This window comes from Cyanistes caeruleus, chromosome Z, assembly GCF_971803275.1.
Source record: "Cyanistes caeruleus chromosome Z, bCyaCae1.hap1.1, whole genome shotgun sequence".
In the NCBI taxonomy this organism is placed as follows: domain Eukaryota; kingdom Metazoa; phylum Chordata; class Aves; order Passeriformes; family Paridae; genus Cyanistes; species Cyanistes caeruleus.
Window position 1 is genome coordinate 53,427,816 of NC_141732.1, and position 18,750 is coordinate 53,446,565.

Below are 18,750 nucleotides of genomic sequence, written 5' to 3' on the forward strand. Positions count from 1 at the left end.
TCATTATCTTACTCCTCTGATATACAACACTTTCAACAGTAACTTGACCTTTCTCTTACTGGAAAAGAGAAATATAATAGTTCCTGCTGTGCAGTTGAGTTTGATAAAGGCATTAACTTTAGTCCCATAAAACTAAGCCAGCACTGTTATCAGCACTGCCTTGCAAAGGCTGATAAGAACTGACATGAGAAGACTTCACTTTTATTGTAATATGCACACAACTTGTCCAGTCTCAAACAGGAAGCAGAAAGTGAAGAGGTCATCTTGACTTGAAAGGGAATTATTTATGTGGTGATATGATTCCACATTATTGTGCTGAGTCAGTGTTTTGTCTACAAATGGCCCTGGTATTTCAAAAACCCCTCAGCAGATAATTAAAATTTGCCTATCATCTTCAAAGACGCCCAAATTCAAAAAGTACATTGGGAAGCAGTAGGAGATATTCAAGTTCACATAGTAACCTTGAAGAGTTGAATGGGAAGAATCAGTATCAGAATACACAAGGTCTGCAATGAATTAAGTACTTTGTAGTAAGTATTTTACTTAACTGGGGTTAAGTACCAACCCCATTATGATTATGAGACACATTTCTCTATTCTACTACACAGGACCACTTTCTGATATTATTAAACACAGCCTTACATTAGCTAGCTTGAATACTGGCAGCAGTGAAAATCTGGCATTTATGAATGAGGACTATGTTCACATTCTCGGGACTACACAATAAAGTATTTATTTTTGACTGAAAATAAAACCTGAGTCCAATGAGATTTCAGTTCTCTGCTATCTGCTCTTTGTGGGAGCCATTAGAGGGAAGTCATAGAGGTAGACTCTCTCCTACACCTAAATCTTAGACACTGTTTTTTCTCAGAAATATGCTAACAGAGCTTACACTACTTCTGACAGGTTAAGGAAAACAGGAAAAAAAACAAGAAAAACAAAATACGCTTTATTAAAAATAATGCAATTGTGAATACTACTGTAATAAGTTATTTTCACCTGTGTATGATCCCCCCCAAAAAGCTATGCACTTAGCAAAAAAAAGAAAGTTAATGTAATATAGCAATAACTTGTGAAATGGGATCCAGAAACAGTTTTCTTCAGCATTTCTAAGTAATCACAAGTACATGTATTTCATGTCCTAGAAGCAGGTAGATGTTCCTTTTTCTATTTACAAGAAAACAAAATGGCCATCTAAAACACAGGCTGTTCCTCCTAAATGTCCAAAGAATTGTGTTATCCCCAAATCATAAATCAGAAGAGCAATGAGCAGTAGTGCCAGCTATATCATGAGGAAATTAAATGCACAAAATGCTTTTCAAAGAAAGATACCAAAAAGCTTAGTATTACTTAATTTCCAAACCATAGTTGCCAAGAGTTTTAAATCATCTTTTTCAGGCTTAGCTGCAAGCATCTGGTATTTTAAGGACCGAAAATGCCCTGTATGTATGGCATCTTGTCTTGTTGCCACATCATCTATTTTGACAATCAAAGTATTGAAAAGATTCTCCGGAAGATGGTGAACAGTTTTATGTGGGAAATTGAGAGGTCAGGTGAAGGAAGAAAAAAGGGTTCAGAAGATGGCCTATCAAGAACTAGCTATAAAATTCATGATGGTCATAGATGTAAAGTGCTTTACCTGAAAAATATTTTTAATTAAATGTGTCTTTGAAAGACACATTTGCCTAAACTTGAGAAGGTAGAAACTTTGATATTTAAATAAATACCTCGATATCTAGTCACATATACAGAAGCCTGCATTCAATATTTTTTTATGCTATAGTAATTATTTTAACTTTATTACATTTTTTCCTGTGTTACAACAATATAGATGATTACCAACACACAATAAATACAAAAAATTAATATCCCCTTTCACAGATAAAACACAGAACATTTGACCTATCAAATCTTCACAACAGAGGATCTTCCCCTGCTTTCTCTAGGTCTTCTCAATTTGCATATCTGTAACAGGAAGAATTACATGAAAAAATTATCAAATTACAAAATGATGAAGGCACAGAATACTTTATAACTTTGGACCCTTTTCCTAGAGCTTGGAGCTAACAAAAAGCTTCCTTCATTGTCAAAATAGAAGATCTAAAATGAAATTAATTAAAAGATCAAACAGGAAAAGAAGATTATCATGGGAGGAAATAAAGTGGTAGTTCAAATATACTAGTGGAAAGTGCTCTTTAGCAAATACAGTGAGATTGTTCCTTAGGTCTCCCTTTCTTTTAAAACCCTTTAAAATTCTTTCAAATACATTTAGTGCTCCATTTGTCAGTATTCCCAGTGGCATATCCCCAGGCCCTAAGTCTTTGGCTTGGAGATCTATACCTGCAGAACCAGCAGGCTTACCTGTAAGTTTACTGTAGTAAAGTGTACCAGGGAGGGATTTGGGGTGCAATTAATGCAAGTGATTTAGAAGCCAGCAAGAAAGTGAGAGGAAAAACCTCAATAATTTCGCCCTCCTCTTCCACACCACAGAATGCTTCATATATTTGAGATATTTGATCATATATTTTCTTGCTTTGTTGAGACAGAATTGCACAGCTTGAGACCTGCTCAAGTGGCTAGGATGGGTTCTTTTCTCCTTCCTCATTGCCATCACCACCCTTACAGATGTGTATGAACAACTCTTTCTACAGCAAAAGTACAAGCTGGAAAAAATTACTGGTTTGAGTTGTTATATATCTCCACATCACATTTTCCTTTGTATATCTTTACTTTCTATTTTAAAAACTAGATTCATTATTTGATGTAACAAACAGTACCAATGATTTATGATGGTGAAATTGTAAGATACAGAATGGGAGGCTGTATTTCTTTTGGAGGCTCTGTCTGTTAAAACGAGAGGCTAAATAAACCAGCCTTGAATCAAAGCTCCAGTGACTGGGGATATGCTACTAATTTTTCCTTTGTCATTTATACTTACATTTCAGCTGGCTGTCTTCAAAAGAAGCATCTCTGCAGTCATGTGTATCCTTATCTTTTGACAGCTCTGTAAGTAAAGGACATACATACATGCAGCAGTGAGCATAGCTTTAACTTTTCCTATAGTTATTAATCTGTATTAAAACTGCCACCTCAGGCTACTCAGGATCTAGAGTGACTTAAATGCAGAGCAAGAGATGAGATTAACACCAGATGCCGTGTCTGTTTGGGTAGGTATTCTCAAGAGAATTTTTCATAGGAAAAATGCCAATGGCCAGCATGAACAAATTTTCACATGGCCATTTAATTTTTGGTGGTCTCCAAAAAACCATGCATCAAATTAAAAATAAATCAACCAGAAGCCATCCTTAGAGGCAGCAAAAGGATTTTAATCTCTCCTGCTGTAAATATTATGTCTCTTCATTTCTGTCAATACCACCTGTCGTGGTGGTACTGGCTTTCCACTGAGCTTTGTTCATAATAAATAGCATCAATATCACAACTCAAAAACTAAAGCTTCCCTGTGTTTCTCTCAATGGGGCCAAACTCTCTGTCACTAATGTTGTGACAGAGACCCTCAAATGCATGCTATGATACTGGAGAAAACAGAGGAATGTGCCAAGTTCAAATTACAACACGAAGTCTGCACATCAGGATGTGGTGCCATTCTGTGGTATTATGTTCCAGGGAGGCTGTCCCATCCTATTGCAGACTTTCCAAAACACATCTGTCCTTATCTTGTGCATATCAGGAGTGTATCAGTTCCTGGAACAAGTATGCTTTTCTTTCATACTTTCTTTTCAAAAGTATGACACAGTCATTAAAAGCCACTCTTCTATTTTATTTATAGTTATGTAAATGAAGTGTAGAAAGCAAAATCAAAATTGAATTTGAATCTCCATTTGGTTGTCACCAGTACATAGGTTAATTCTCAAGCAATTATTTCCACAAGAATCACACTCTGCTAGGTTTATGTTGCATGTACATACTTGCTGTTGATGAACTTGCCACAGGTGTTCTGTTGCCTATATTTGCTCTAGCTGAAAGAAAAAAGACAAAATTTAGTTTAAAAATTTCAGTTAAAAAAAACACCCAAAATACTTGCTTTAGATCTAATGAGGAACTTAAAATATTAGTGGGAGGGGCACACTTAGCATAGTGTAATCATTTGTTCTCAAAACACTAAATTTCTTCAAAAATTTAAAAATAAAGTCTTCATTGCACACAATCTGTTGGTTTCATTTCCTTTTCTGGTTTCTAAGCTGGAACTCCATTGATACTATACACTAACAACACTGGAAAATATTTGTTCAAATGGTTTCCCACTACATCTTTTCATCCAGAATTTGAAGATATCAGAAAACAGGGAACAAAGAGAGGATCATATTCTCAGTGCTTTATGAGGGGGAATATGCCCACATTTTGAGAAGATTCTGTTCTGAAAAAATCACTTGTCTGGTAATCCAGGATATCTTAGGGTTTAAGACAAAAATCAGTAGTTTAGCTTTGGAATCAACTGCAGTTTACCGCACACACACCTGTATGTGTGTTTATATAGATGAATATGAAACCTAATGTGATATACATTATCACATATACACACATAAACAATAAATATTAGTCAGGCAACCTAAGAAACTTCTGACCTTCACTGAAATCCCCAGTGGGATTCTTTTGAGCAGTCAAGGATTTTGCTGTCCCTTCTTCCACTTTCGAGTTCTTCTCCTATTTCTATAGTGTTCTTAGGGCAAGTATATTCTTATACTTGCTGGGTTATCTACAGGCTTTCTGCAGCCTGTTAGAATCACCTTCAAGCCTATTAAGCTTATGAATACTTCTCAGGACATTTCTGTAGCCACACCCCCTCCCCCACCCAACCGATGAAAGAAAAATAAATAGTACTTCCTTCAGTTTAAGTAACAAGTTTAAACCTTTTTTTTCTTTTTTATTTTGGGTGGTAACTATATTCTTTTCATACTCAGATAACCTAAAAATTATTTCTCCAAGTTTTTGTTTTGTTAGCTAGCAAGTGAAAACAAATTATTGCCAATTCTTCAGATTTTCAACATACAATTTCCAGTAGGTAAAAAAAAAAATGCTTTGATGTTGGAATAGGTTAGACACCGATCTTATTGCTATACATCCTTATCCATAAGAAAGATTAACAAACATGCATGGGGAAGTGGTTTGTGAGGGGCTGATAACCAGTTTCACTCTGTCAACTTGCTAATATCTACTTAGGTCCAGCAAAAAAAGAGAAATAAACAATGTGGTAAAAAATTGTCTCATTCCACTCAGCAAGGATGAATTAACAGAGCAGATTGATAATAACTGAGATACTCTACCTTTTATTATGCAGAGCAGAAATAGAAGTCCTGATCCAACAAAAACAGTAGCAATGAGAGCTGCTCCAACAAAGCGTCTGCTCTCAGTCTGGAGAATGCCATCAGTTGAATCTTCAAGAAAAATGAGTGGGGGATAGGACATTACATAATTGCCTTAGATCCTCCCTTTGCCTTTCATTTTCACAGTATAATGTTTGTTATGAGCAGTTAAGACATGATAACATTAGAGACTGTGTCTAAGGTCAGGTTCTAATGGTGCACTCAACACTTTTTTCAAATAAAGCGGAGGGTAGGGAGGAGATAGAACATTTTATATGTCTTTGTTCTTTGCGTTCTATGTGATAGTGCCTTTGATCTCATCAGAATTCTGCTTGTCAAAGTGCTACATCTGGTTTAGTTTCCCATCAGGATTACAGGAAAAAGCTAATTGATAAAGAGGACAGAGAGTTCCTTTCATCTGGTAAACCTCTCAATGCAATGGGTAATTGAATCCCTGAGATTCTTCTTGTTAAAATCAAACTTGCCTGTTGAAAGAATGACTTGGCTTTCTCACTCCAACCTGCCTGTTTCAGAGTCTTGTCAGATCCAAAAAGTGTACCTACACACGTGTTTTTAAAACTAGGTGGTGGACTGGACCAGGGAAATGACTAAGTAACAGTCTGACAAAGAGAAATACTATTTTTGAGTTGGATCAGGTCTCCAGTGTGGTTGGAAACATATCAGGCTACAATGCAGAAAAGAAGAATCAAAAGCAAAACAGCAGAAGAGCTGCCCAGTTCAAAGTCTAATTAGGAATTGTATTGGTTTTGTCCATGCATGAGTTTTCCTTCAATTCAAACTTTATGAGGAAAAAAAAATCTTTGTACAATAAGTTAATTTTAAATATGCTCAAAGCAAAGGCTGTAGTGGCAGAAAAAGACCATATTGTTCAAGTTTATGTGACAGTAATCATGAACAAAATAGAATGTTCTTGGAAGATCTCTTTAATTTATACGTGAGGATTTAATTTCCAGGTGCTGAGCTGCATGTCTTCCAAATAACGGAACTTTTTTAAAATTTAGATTCTATTTCCACATACATGCATATCACACACAATTCCTGTCTTTAAATTCTGACCACATATGCAAGATGAACATGTTAGTATGGTGAAAGTATAAATTAATAACAAAACTTAATGACACAGTTACTTCTTTATAGCCTCTTCAAAATTAGGAAAGAGAAACAAATCATGGCTGATTCAACTGGGACAAAATTACATTAGCACCTTGAAGTGTACTACCATAAATGAAATTTAGAAGTGTTACCTGCTATGTGTAAAATGGCAGATGTATTTTCTTGCAGCTCCTTATTCCAGAATATGCAGTAAAAAATCTCATCAATTCCACTTTTGATTGTAAGGGAGCTTGTCACACGGTACAACTGGTCACTTCCAGTTTCAGATCTTGTGTTTGCCTTATCAGTCAAATCCTCATAGTTTCTGTTTTGCCATATCACTTCAGCTTCTGGGTATCCCTCTGACTGACATGTCAACTTCCATTCATTGTATCCTGTGCTCACCACTCCTTGGTGTATAATTCTGTAAGGAGCTAAACAATTGGGGGGGAAAAAAAAAAATCATCACCTACAGGAAACTAGAACAACAGCCTGTATAAAAGGCAAGACACCTTTTTTCCTAGCCCCCAGGGTAAAGTTTCAGCTTGGATTTTGACAGGAAAACTAAGTAACACTATTGTGGCAGTAACTGAAAGTACAGGATTTATTACAACTTTGATGTGGTTTAGAAAGCTTAGTAGGTTTTATGCTCTTTATACTGTCTACATGGTTTTGCAGCCCCATTCCTTACATGTCTTTAGGGGCTTAAAGGACAGAACACAGATTCAGCCGTGCAGTGCACAGACAGAAGTGCCAAGTTATACAGCTGCACAAGCATCATCAGACATCTCCTGTCTCTGATGAGGTTTCTTTAACTGCTAATCCAGGTATGTCTTACTTCAGGATCTCCTCTGAAATCTTTTAAAACCATCAGGGTATTGAACCTCTGGTAGTAGCACACGCACCCACAACTTTCAGATGAATTGTCTTGAAGTCAGCTCCGCCATAGGCAATAACACAGCGGTAAATGCCTGCATCTCTGAGCTTCACATCAGTGATCTGAAGGAGAGACTGTCCCAAGTTCAGATTCTCTTTCAACAATTTTATTCTTCCCCTAAAGTCACTGTGCTGATTTTTGGAATCTTCCTCTCCTTTGTGAAGTACATAAACCTGCTTCAACTCATCTTTCTTTTCCCAGCTAACACTTAAATCTCTAAAATCTAATTTTCCGTTCACTGGAAATGTGCATTCCATGGTCACATTGTTCCCACGTTCCACAGTGCAGAGTGACTGGGGAGCTTCAACAGTGAATAAAGCTGAAAAACAAAATTTGGAAGAAAACTCAGTTTTACAATAATACGCCTAAATCTTTGAAATCCTGTCTTACCATATCCATAGGAAATTTTAAGGACCAAAGTACCTGCCCTGTTCTGAAAAGTTAAACATTTTGGTATGTGTGACAAAACACAAGAGCTATGCTGTATGCACACACAACAGGCACTTACACCTGCGGACACCTGCTTTGTGCACACACACAGTGTTGTACTAAAACCAGTAAACTGTATATGCAAAGCCCCTCAGCTGTTTGAGAACACTGCCATGGTAACACACATTTCTGCCTCCAACAGGAATGTTCTGTTTCTATAAATGCCAATTGTTTTTACACAAAATATTAAAGATTATACAATTCCTAGGTTTGACAGAGCCTAGAAAACCTTTTTTGTAATGCCAATGGTACCTTGTTTGAAATGGTGCCTCTGCTGGAACAGGGATTTTAACCTGGCCTCATATCAAAATACATGCATCCAGCTTAACATAAAACCATGCTTAGACCTTCTTACTTAAAACACAAAGGAAAAAACCTCAAATGGCAGCAGCTGAAGGAAAACTGGAGAAATTAACATTTCTGTGCTTATATATTGAAAGAAAACATACTGAAACAATTCTATTGCTTTTTAAAGCTTGACTTCTTACCATTTAGGGAATGCCAGTAGAATAAAAATATATACAAAAACAAAGGCCTTCCCATGATGTAGATTGAACCTAAAATGATAAAATAATAGATAAGTATAAATACATACTCATTTTCTGATTTGCACTGTCAAATACACTTTATAGTTAGTCCACACAAAGAACTGGAGAGAAGACACTCAATTCCATCCTATTTAAAAACAGGATGAAACTGCACCCAGTAGATAATCAGGCATCCTTTCTTCCTGCATGGGTCCATGTTTATTTGCTTTAAATGTTCCTTCTTGCCTATGGCTAAATAGATGTTTTATGATCATATGTTGATTAGTAAATAAGTACTCACAAATACCCGATTGTTCTGCTAACTGTAGTGGGGAATGTTGCTCCTAATGGGAGAATGGAAGAATTTTCTATACTCGGTGCAGGGAATAGAACTTGGTTCTTCCCCAGCTGTTTGCTTTACTTTAACATACTGTGAATACACCCTGCTTTTTTACTGTGGTTCCACAGTACATTTCAGAAGGCTCACAAAGTTACATATATTGTGAAAAAAACTCATGCAGCAGTCAATTTCATAACATGTATTTATGCAGTAACAACCATTTATTAACTATTCACACAATAGCGCCTTTGTAAAACAGTGACAAAGCCAGTCAATCTACAAGCAGAATCTATTGCCTTGAATTTCTGCTGCTTAACCTCTGAATACACAAGTCATTTCACTTTTCTGTCAGAAGTTTTTCCACTCTTTACTGACATAGCTTTTCTAGTCCTACACAACATTTTAAAGTGCTTATTAATATCAACTCATACATTTAATCTTCACACACCCACTGATTTTTGGTAAATCTGTGTTTCAAGTCAGAACAATAGTAATATCCAGTAATGCCATCTTTTTTCAAATTACTGTTAAGAAAAATTCAAATACCATAATGGATATCTTTCGTGAATACAGAAAATGGTAGGGGTTTTTTTTTCTCTATAAGGTCCTAATTTTGGATACCCAAACATCCACAAAAATAAGGAAGGATTGCCTTTAGCTGTTTCCTAGTGGTAGTTTCAGAATCTGTATAAAAAATGAGACAACTCTAATGCCCATGACACTTCTCAACTGATGAAATTGTACCTTGACTGTCATTCTTCACCATTTTTATAAGATGTTTCATCCTTCTTTCTCTGATCACCAATTTTAAGATGATAGTGAGAAAACAATATTGTCCTGAATTCATAAGACACATGTGGCTTTACTTTGCTGTGGCTTAAGGGAACTGGACTCCTTATAACTGTTTGATTCAAGCTACTTCTTTTCCACATCTTGCAGCTGCCTGATCTCAATAGCTGATTTACAGCAGGCAATGTATATGGAGCTGAGAAAGGAAGGCAATCTAATACATCATTGACAATGTAAGCATGGTCTGAAAACAGCTGCAGGAAAAATATAAAGGAGATTCTTCAGGTACAAGAAATGATTAATTGATAAATCCTCATTTAATTTATGATAGGCTTCATAAAGCGGTTAGGTACCAGACTTATTCCTTAGCCACAAGTGATGTGCTTGAGAGCACTAGAAAATTGCAGCCCAATCCTGTGGGTCCCCAAGAGTTTTTCTGAAGACATACGCATTGGAATGCCTCCATCATGATTCCTCTGCTTGAGTAACAAGCACTCCAGACCATCAACTAAGCTCCAAAGTAAAGCTTCTCAAACAATATCGAGATACACCAACCTCACAAATATGCCATAATAACAAAAAAAAAAAAAAATCACCCTTATTCTGGGGACAAGCCTGCCCCTGAGTGGGTATTGTGCACTACCCATGTCAGAATGACCAGAGTTGAAGCACACTCTGACTCAAAATACTTTTTTTTTTTTTTTTTTTTAAGTACAGACTATAGACTGCTCAGTGCAAAGCAGACTGCCTGAACTAGTACACTACCTGAAACAAACAGTATGTGCACTACAGTCAGGATACTGAAAGATACCCACACTCCTGCCTGCAACCCCTATCTAACTTTTTGACAATAAAATTGAATGTTGGCAGGATCTCCAAGAGAGGTGTTCTGATTAACTCCTGGAAGACAGATGACAAGTTAGTTTTTATAGTCCAAAGACCCATGTTTATATCCTGCAATTGTTGAGATTTGTCAGCATGCTTTCTCCCACTGTAGAAGAAAACAAGCTTTACAGTACAAAAAGAAGTATGACTATTACTTACAATTTCTTCAAGACTGAGAAAGTTTGCTGCTGTATTCAATTTTTCACTTCCAGAGGGAAAAAATGTAGGTCCAGGTCAAATCCAGGTGCACATGCAAAAAGAAAACCACAGCAATAACCATTATAGAACCTTCTCCTGTTTCACCCTGAGCAGAAGGATCCTTTGGATCAGTTTGAGACCTTGATGTCAAAGTTCTTTATGAAAGTTATCTGCTTGCTGTTTTTCTTATAGAACCTACTACAGTGTCCTTTTTGTCCTCCTGCTAGCTTCCAACATCTGTAGCAAATAGTTTTTTAAAAGCAAAATATATTCACTCTGCAAGTTGCTCCTCAGTACTGCTGCTGCATGTTTCTGCCACAATCAAATAAAAAAGACAGGAAAACCAGAACTATTTGTCAAAAGACTTCATGTGATAGCTTAAATGTTGATGTAACTACACCTACTTCTTTAGGAAACTTCCCCATTATTGGAAAGTTCCCCAGCAGGGAAAATTCTACATTGCTAACAGTGGCTCACTGTAACCAAAGACATAAATGCTGAAAAAATTAGAACATAAATTGACATAGGCATTTTAAGAAACATGTAATTCAGTCAAAGCTGTGTCTGAGTACCAGTCCTTGGAACAACAATTCCAAGTGACTATCCATAAAGTCAGGGTCCCTAGGTAATTAATCTCAAGAAGTGCCAAACAGCTGCTAACAACTAGAACTTTATACACAACTTTCTCATTTCTGTAAAGGTCATAGGAATAGGAATAATGCAGGAATAATAGGAAAAGCATTTCCTACCCTCCTGTTGTAAAGACACTCTCTTCCCAAGATTTGGACGCAATGAAAGCCCCTTGCCTTGCCACTGTGTAGTGAAAGAAATGTTCTTAATCCTATGGACTACATTGGCAAAAAATAGAGAGCACTGTCTTTTTAATTTTCTTGTTTATAGAATTCATTTAAGAATACAGAACCTCTCCTCCCCACCCCAAGGGTTAGAAGCAAAAGGATGTACTCACATTAACTTGTAGACTGTAGTGGGAGAACCAAGTCAACAGCACAAAATACAACTAAACATATGTTTCAATGCAAATTCATTCTCTTAAGTTGTCTTCACATACCTCAGAAAAAGGTTGAAATTCTGAGAAGAGTTAAAATACTGTGAAATGACCACTGTGAAAATTTTCAGTGTTTTCTTCTTTCCACTTGACAGCTTGCTCACAGTATCTGTCATGGAAGAAAAACCACATAATGTACAAAACTGATTAAGGTTAGTGTTTTTCACTTGATGTGTGAGATGAATGTGGAAACAGTGGTATATAAAATAGCTGAATGTAACATTTGTGTTGTAACAACCTGAAACTACCTTAGGAGATTGAGGGGGTGGCTATCCACAGCAGGTGAGATAGATAAATGTTAATTTCCACACTGGGTGCTTTCCTACTCTTACAAATAGGCTAAATTATGTTGTCTCACTAAAGGGAGGCAAAAAAAAAAAAAAAAGGTGTAAGAGAAAGAAACTGAAACGCATTTATGTGAGATCAGAGAAGCTGCTAGTGTAGTGACCTTTCAATGCCAGGAAATTAGTTGTCGCTTATCCATTGCTTACCACGAGGTCACATGGCTGCATTTTCCATGTGAATGTTTAGCAGTAAATAAAAGACCAGGACAGATGGGGTTCGTTTTGTTGAGTCTCTTTTTGTTCTTATTGCTTAATTTTGTTGTATATACACACATACTCCTATATATATACACAATACACATCTACATGCACACAAACATATTTTACTGCAGAATTCTACACTGTGGTGGTGGGGTTTGAGTTTTGGGTTTTTTCTACCTGTTTTGCAACAAACTTCCCAGACACCTATCTCGGTCCTGCCTGTCAGCGGGCATTCCCAAGGACAGCAAATGCCTTCGCTGAGGGCAGGCTCGGGTGGTCTCCTGGGGGCGGGATGAGATGGGTGCAGCACCGGGAGGGGCTCCGGCTGCCGGCAGAGCTGCAGTCCGGCTCCTCCCGACCCGGGGCTCCCTCCGCGGCCGCCGCAGCATCTCCCGCCCCACCTCAGCCCGGCTTCGGTCGGACGCGTGTGTTACCCCCCGGCCCCCGGCTGCTGGTGTGCCGGCCGTGGCAATGCCGCAGCCCTTGGCGGAAACCCGTCCCGAAAACCCCCAGCGCCCCCAGTGCTCCTAAGCCTTACTTTTCCCGACGCTTCAGCCGTGGCGGAGCAGGGAGTTCTCCGAGCAGCTTGTCTGTTCCTGCAAGTCGAGAGCTGTAGGAAACAAAACCAAAAGCAACATCAGTACCAACACTCCCACCCTATCCTGCTTCCCTTACCTTTCCTTATCCTTTCGTTTTTAACATGGTGAGATCACTTTACTCCCTTGCTAAACGGGTTTACATGTTTGCTTACATATTTGCTATGTACTCATGGGGAGGATGACTGCTGTCAAAGGAAATTGACACAGTATTCAGGATACTGTGAGTATCCAGAATCCAGGATATCCGTGAGTTCCAGGAGCTATGTCCTGCTTCTCCAGAGACAAAGAAGCAATTTATTGAAATAGCTTTGTTTCCTTCCACTAAAGGAGCCTTCCAGGAGACAAACCTCCAATTTAATTACGTGATAATACAATCTGGAAATACAATGCTGTGTATAGTTTCTTTGCTGCAATAATATTTCTTATGAAACATAACCCTAACTACCTCTCAACCATAAATTTTCCACAAAAAAGCAACCCTGAAATAAGAATGTTACTCAGGATACTACCAAAGAACCAAGGAACCATTGAGAGAACGGTTTACTAATGAGTATATTTACAGGGTGAAATATAAATTATATACAAAATTGTGATGCATGGTAGTATACACATCCCAGAGATGTGTACTGAAGGAGAGGAAGGACAGCCAAACCTCTATGCTCTCTATGCCCTAAGTATCAGGTACTGCCACCTGCAGTTTGTAGTTAATGGCTTTGTGGGCCATAAGCCATCAGGTGGCTGAGAAACCACAGAAATCCCTACCTGGAAGCCATTGGGTTTTCTGTTGATACAGCACATTGATATGGAAGATGATGAACAACAATCAGTTTAATCATGTTCAAATCTTCCAAAACGATATAACATGAGTCCCTCTGAAAGAAGGCTATAGGTATTAGGTTATGCAATTAAAAACTCCTCTGCACACCCCTCACACACGCCTCCAGAGAGACAGTGACTGCTATCCCTGCAGCTTCCAGGCCCTTCCCAGGGGATATCAGCCCAACAGAGACCCATCTCCACAAGCACAGAGGAGTAACAGAGGAAGCTCATATAAGTTTCAAATAGTTGAATAAGTTTCAAATAGTTTAGCAATAAACACGACATTTGTAAATGGCAAATTTACTTACGCAGCTGTGTGGTGTACGTGAGTTACAAACAGTCACAAAACCAGACAAAACAGTCATAAACCAAGCTGTGAAGTTTCTTTCCAGTAAGAACAAAAAATGACTACACAAACATTCCCAGAATGAAGTGGAAGCTTCTAGTTTATGATAAATGCTTTAAGTTAACTAAGAAGACCACATAACATAGGGACTTCCCCTACAGCAAACAAAAAATGTTCTGTGAAAGCTACAGGTTTATCTTAGCTCTCTGTAGTTGCTAAGATTTTTCTTCACACAATTCCTATTTTCAGAAGTCAAATAATAAAAGAAAAAAGTTGGTAAAAATCTCCAAGGTTGAAATCATCTTTCTTCATTAATGTAAAGTATTAGAAATCTGGATTGTTTTGCTGAACATTCATTCCTAAAACCTAAAAAAACAAACAAACAAACAAAAAAGGTTATTGTCACAAGTGAAATAATTAGCTATTATGGGGTTAAAATGTCTTATAATCATCTATGTTTACAGTCAGTACACTTATAGCATACTTAAGTAAATATACTATGGTAAAACAAGGAAACTGGCTTACCAAATACTACAAATTCAGGACATTGATCTGTCTTTCTTTCAAACTATTTTGAGTGATAGATTTTGGAATTTAATTTTGTGGATAATCTTTCGAGTTCAATGAAATCAATCAGGCAGACTGATACAGATATAATCTACTTTCCAGATACTAGTTCTACAGGCTATCTCTAGCATATGTTTCCTTCTCAATCTGGATTATATAACTGAAGAGAATAATAAATTGTTTAACATCCAAATAATTTTGGTAAAATTCAAACTGATGCATTCAAGTGAACTATGTTTAAAGATAAGAGGAAAATGCTTACTTTCTTTCAAATATTTCTTCTGGTTCTAGTTCTATGTTCCTCTTTCTTCCTCATCATGTAAAAAACCACAAATAATTACCCAACACATATCTGCATTGGCATAAATTGTAACTATTTCCATTTTCAGTTAAATCAGGGGTTTTTTTTTGTTAGATATCACAATTCCAACATTTCCAAGGTTCAATTATTTTTAGACCAGCTGTTTGTGGAGCAAATGTATCTTATAGTTTAATTAGTTTAAAAAATATGACAAGAACAAAGGAGACATGACTGCCTGTCTAAAGGCTGCCAGATTTATGTTATTATGAAATGTCTTTATGACTGTGCATGGGTCTTTTGTAATAGCAGCAATATCTGTAGCTTTCTGGAGTAGAGAAACACTGCCTGCCTTCAAAAATGCTGACAATCTAACAGCACCATCCAATATATGATGCTGTCTGATTTTTTTTCTGTGGTCTCCATACAATGACCTGACGTGGGAATTGGAACAGGAGAGGCTATGCCCCCCAGTGTGGTGCCATGAATATTGACAATATCAGTGAAATCACATAATTCAGCACATTCCTGGAGCTGCAAGTGGTACCAACAAAGAGAGGCGAGAGCTGCAGCCCCTGCTGCAGGTTGGGCTCCTGTCTGTGTTTTCACTCTGATGTAGCTCTATCCAGCCTCCCTTCCACAGGCATGAATCACAGTAGCTTCTTCTGCCCAATGGAAACTGGCCTTCATTCTCTATGCTACTTCTTAAATCCTAGATCCTTACTTCAGAAACCGGTGTTGTTTCCCTAGCAACAAGTCACAGTTCTGCCCCTCCACCTCTCCCTTATCTGTTCCTTTATTATTGAAATCTGCTGCCCCATCGTGCTAAGCCCTCCATAGAAAGCAGGTCTTTGCACAGAGGTCTGCCAGAGCTGCGGTACAGAGGTCTAGTGCACTCTGAAACACCTGTCTCCTCAAGAAAAGATTTGGACAGACCAAAATGGTTTTCTTGGTTGCAAGGGGCTCAGTGGCTGAAGATGGATGCATCTTTGGTAACCTGCTTTGAAAGAATATTACATTCTCACAAATTTATCAGTGGAACACCCATCAATCACAATTCTCTCCGATGAAGTCTAGTTAAATACCTGTCAGTGGCTGCAAGTGCAGTAGTGCCATCTTGCGTGCAGCTGGAGTATACCAAGAAATTTCTCTCCTGGATCTCTACTGCACCAGAGATCCGAGGGAGAAATTAAATACTTGTTAAATACTTGAAAAAGTCACAGATGTTTTCAAATTATCACTAAAATAGCTCAAATTCTTGGAAGTTACTTACTTCAAGTTCTTTACTTTAAGTAAAAATGCTAAACGAGTTTCCACAACAGAAAATTAAGTATTTTTTTCTTACTTTTCTCTCATTTTTGCTCTACCAATAATAAAAAAAAAAAGGGAGGGAGGAAAAATGGGAGGACAGCTGTCTTCTCAGAATTTTTTTTAATAAAGCTATTCGAAAAATTCCTGAATTAAAAAATAAGTTTTGGCAAAAACAACATTTTCAGGTCAAAGTGTCAGCAGATTGAATGAGCAGACTGTTTCTGAAAAAAATATGAATTCTTGTGGTAAGACAAGATGTCAAATTGTATTTGCAATTATGAGGTGGTGTTTGAAGTGCTGTGTATCCTCATAGACTCAAAACAACAAAAAAAAAAACCCCAAGACAAACCTGGAAAACTGATTGAGATATTCTTTAGTGCTATAAGAATTCTGGGTATTAGAGCGTGGTGTTAATATAACCAGGGCTGTAGGTTTGATCCCCGTATGGGCCATTCACTTAAGAGTCGGACATAATTGACCCTTCAATTTCTTGAGTTTCTTCCAACTCAGAATATTCTGTGATTCTGTAATTCTAGCACTTTTTTTCACTTTTTTTTTTTTTTTTTTGTATCACTCTTAAAGGCCAACTGACAGAGCATAATTTATGACTTAATAGTTTCAAGTATGAAAATTTAGCTTATTTGGATTTCAAAGCCAGCCTGTAACTATGGATGATGATGCCGTGAAAACATTCTGACGCACGATGACAGGCCAAGCAAGACAAGAAGCATTAAGCGACAAAAGGCATTTTTAATTCTTTTCCTTGTTGATTCACATGTACTGCCTAGATACATCACACCCGAGCGGTGAGCCTACCAGGGCCCGTGTGTCTATTCCTACGGGATTCTTCAAATTTCCCGGGACAGTTTTTAGGGCCGGAGGGGAAGCGGGAGGAGGGGGCGGGACGCAGGACATGCTCCTCCCGGGGGCGGCTCTCCTCACCGCTTCGCCCGGCTCGCCGGCATCCCCCTTCTCGTGTGTGCTGCCCCGCAGGGCGCCATGGGCTTCGTCCTCTCCAAGGCCATGAACGACAGCCTGAAAGGTCAGCAGGAGTTTATGCGGCTGCAGGTAATGGAGAGGCTGGCGGCGGTGCGGGGAAGCGCTCCCACGGCTCGCTGCCCGGGCTGGGCTGGCAGCTTCTCCTGCTGAGCTTTGCTCTCTTGGCAGGGTTAAAGGTGCTCCATTTGCGCGCTCCGCCACGCCCCGTGTGCTGCAGGCTCGGGTGCGTAAAGCGCCAGCTCTCCGTGTCGAAGGACTTCCTCAACAGTCTGCCTTAATAAACTGTAAAAGTGGAAACTGGCATTGAAGTAGCCAGACCCTAAAAACAGTTTTGTTTTGTACGAAAGTAAAGTACATTTATGCCCAAATTGGGCTGTGTTACTGCGCTGTAACTCTGCAGTGTTAAGAAACATGCATATATTAAAGCAAATCAGTTATAATGGAGCTGCTGAAACATGGATCTTATACTTTTAAAATACATGAGTTAAATGTTTCAACTCATCCACCATAAAAAAAAATAATCTTTCAAACAATCCTTTCTTTAAACTCAGTCAGATAACTATAGCTATTCATTGTTCTAGAAACTTCAGACTAGGGCACGGGATGTTTTTTTCCCTCTCATAAAATAAGAAAACGGCAGCAGAGGAAAAAAGAAAACAGTTTGATTAAGGTTCAGAAAGCTGTGCTGAGCAGACCGACAGTATAGCATTAGCTTTCTGATTTGTTGTTAAGTATCTTGTAACTGACTCATAATATTTATATACTAGGTGCTGGAATGAAATCTGAAGGATTTAGCTGGAGTTTGTTTCTTTAGTTTTGCAATTAAATTGAACTTAGGTTAAATTTTTAGAATGTTTAGTGATGGATGGACTTCCAATTTACTAAATTGCCAGTAGATGGCATATTCTAGTTTACAAAGCAGTGTGTAGATCGTAGGTTTTGTAAGATCACAAGTAAACTACACTCTGAAGGTGACCTTGGATATGTGTCTAAGAAGAAGAAAGATAGCATAAGGAAAGATGATATAATAAAACAGTGGATAACTCATAAATATTCAAAGAAAAGCAACCTTTTGCACGAGTTTTAGACATTGCTTTCTGCCTGTGCTGTGTTACATGTTTCTTAGCTGCAACCACAAGTTTTGTGTAAATTTTTTTTTTTTTTTCCTCCTGCACAGAGATGTTCCTCCCATCCCCAAGGTTTTGGAAATCCAGATAACAGGAAGGTTTTCAGTTTGACAGATTGATAGGGAAATTCAGGTGGAAGCTTTCTTCTCTGTTCGGCAAACAGGGTTGAGGAAAGAGCTTGAATTCCAGCTAACATTTGTAGGTAGCTGCAGACTTCGAATGCCAGTCTTTGCCTTGGCTAGTTCTATATCAAATGCTCAGGCATTTATAAAAATCAAACTTTGAGGGCAGTTGCACAAATACTCTTTCAAAATTACACATAACGTTTTTGCAACTTGTTCTTTGGAATCTTCCCCTGCGTTGTATTTCTTCTTTTTGACAATAGTTATGGTCAAAATAGTACATTTCTTTCTAGCACTACAAACATCTGATTGTATCTGATTCCTACTGTGTTTACAGACATACCTGCCATAT

General features: G+C 38.0%; 2 protein-coding genes across 15 annotated transcripts in view; one reads left to right on the top strand and one right to left on the bottom strand.

Annotated features, from left to right (window-relative positions):
- Positions 1–933: 933 nt before the first annotated feature.
- LOC111940684 (programmed cell death 1 ligand 1-like) lies at positions 934–14,830 on the bottom strand. 14 transcript variants are annotated; one of them, XM_086867934.1, is made up of 12 exons: positions 14,804–14,830; positions 13,937–14,340; positions 12,749–12,820; positions 11,669–11,774; positions 10,561–10,606; positions 8,349–8,417; positions 7,340–7,690; positions 6,587–6,868; positions 5,283–5,393; positions 3,927–3,977; positions 2,939–3,004; positions 934–1,965 (listed from the first exon to the last, which is right to left on the bottom strand). In XM_086867934.1, the coding sequence occupies exons 6-12, from the start codon at positions 8,401–8,403 to the stop codon at positions 1,943–1,945; spliced, it is 939 nt and encodes a 312-aa protein (XP_086724060.1). In that variant the 5' UTR covers positions 8,404–8,417; positions 10,561–10,606; positions 11,669–11,774; positions 12,749–12,820; positions 13,937–14,340; positions 14,804–14,830; the 3' UTR covers positions 934–1,942. The 14 variants fall into 14 exon arrangements, with proteins under 14 accessions (XP_086724060.1, XP_086724062.1, XP_023799263.1 ...); XM_086867936.1 differs by lacking the exons at positions 13,937–14,340; positions 14,804–14,830 and adding exons at positions 11,349–11,412; positions 12,962–13,138; XM_023943495.2 differs by lacking the exons at positions 13,937–14,340; positions 14,804–14,830 and adding an exon at positions 12,962–13,057.
- A 2,221-nt stretch (positions 14,831–17,051) lies between these two features.
- PLGRKT (plasminogen receptor with a C-terminal lysine) overlaps positions 17,052–18,750 on the top strand; it is a 28,289-nt gene continuing 26,590 nt past the window's right edge. The window contains exon 1 of the mRNA XM_023943464.2: positions 17,052–17,218. Within this exon, the coding sequence (XP_023799232.2) occupies positions 17,150–17,218 (69 nt within the window). The 5' untranslated portion in view covers positions 17,052–17,149. The remainder of the gene's footprint in view (positions 17,219–18,750) is intronic.

What these genes read in the sequence shown, in the direction of transcription:
- LOC111940684 (XM_086867934.1), bottom strand. Translation starts at nt 8,403, where the DNA reads ATGGGAAGGCCTTTGTTTTTGTATATATTTTTATTCTACTGGCATTCC. An exon ending in CTACTGGCATTCCCTAAATG is followed by an intron (nt 7,691 to 8,348) that starts GTAAGAAGTCAA and finishes TTTGTTTTTCAG; the next exon opens with CTTTATTCACTGTTGAAGCT. An exon ending in TGCCATTTTACACATAGCAG is followed by an intron (nt 5,394 to 6,586) that starts GTAACACTTCTA and finishes TTTTTCTTGAAG; the next exon opens with ATTCAACTGATGGCATTCTC.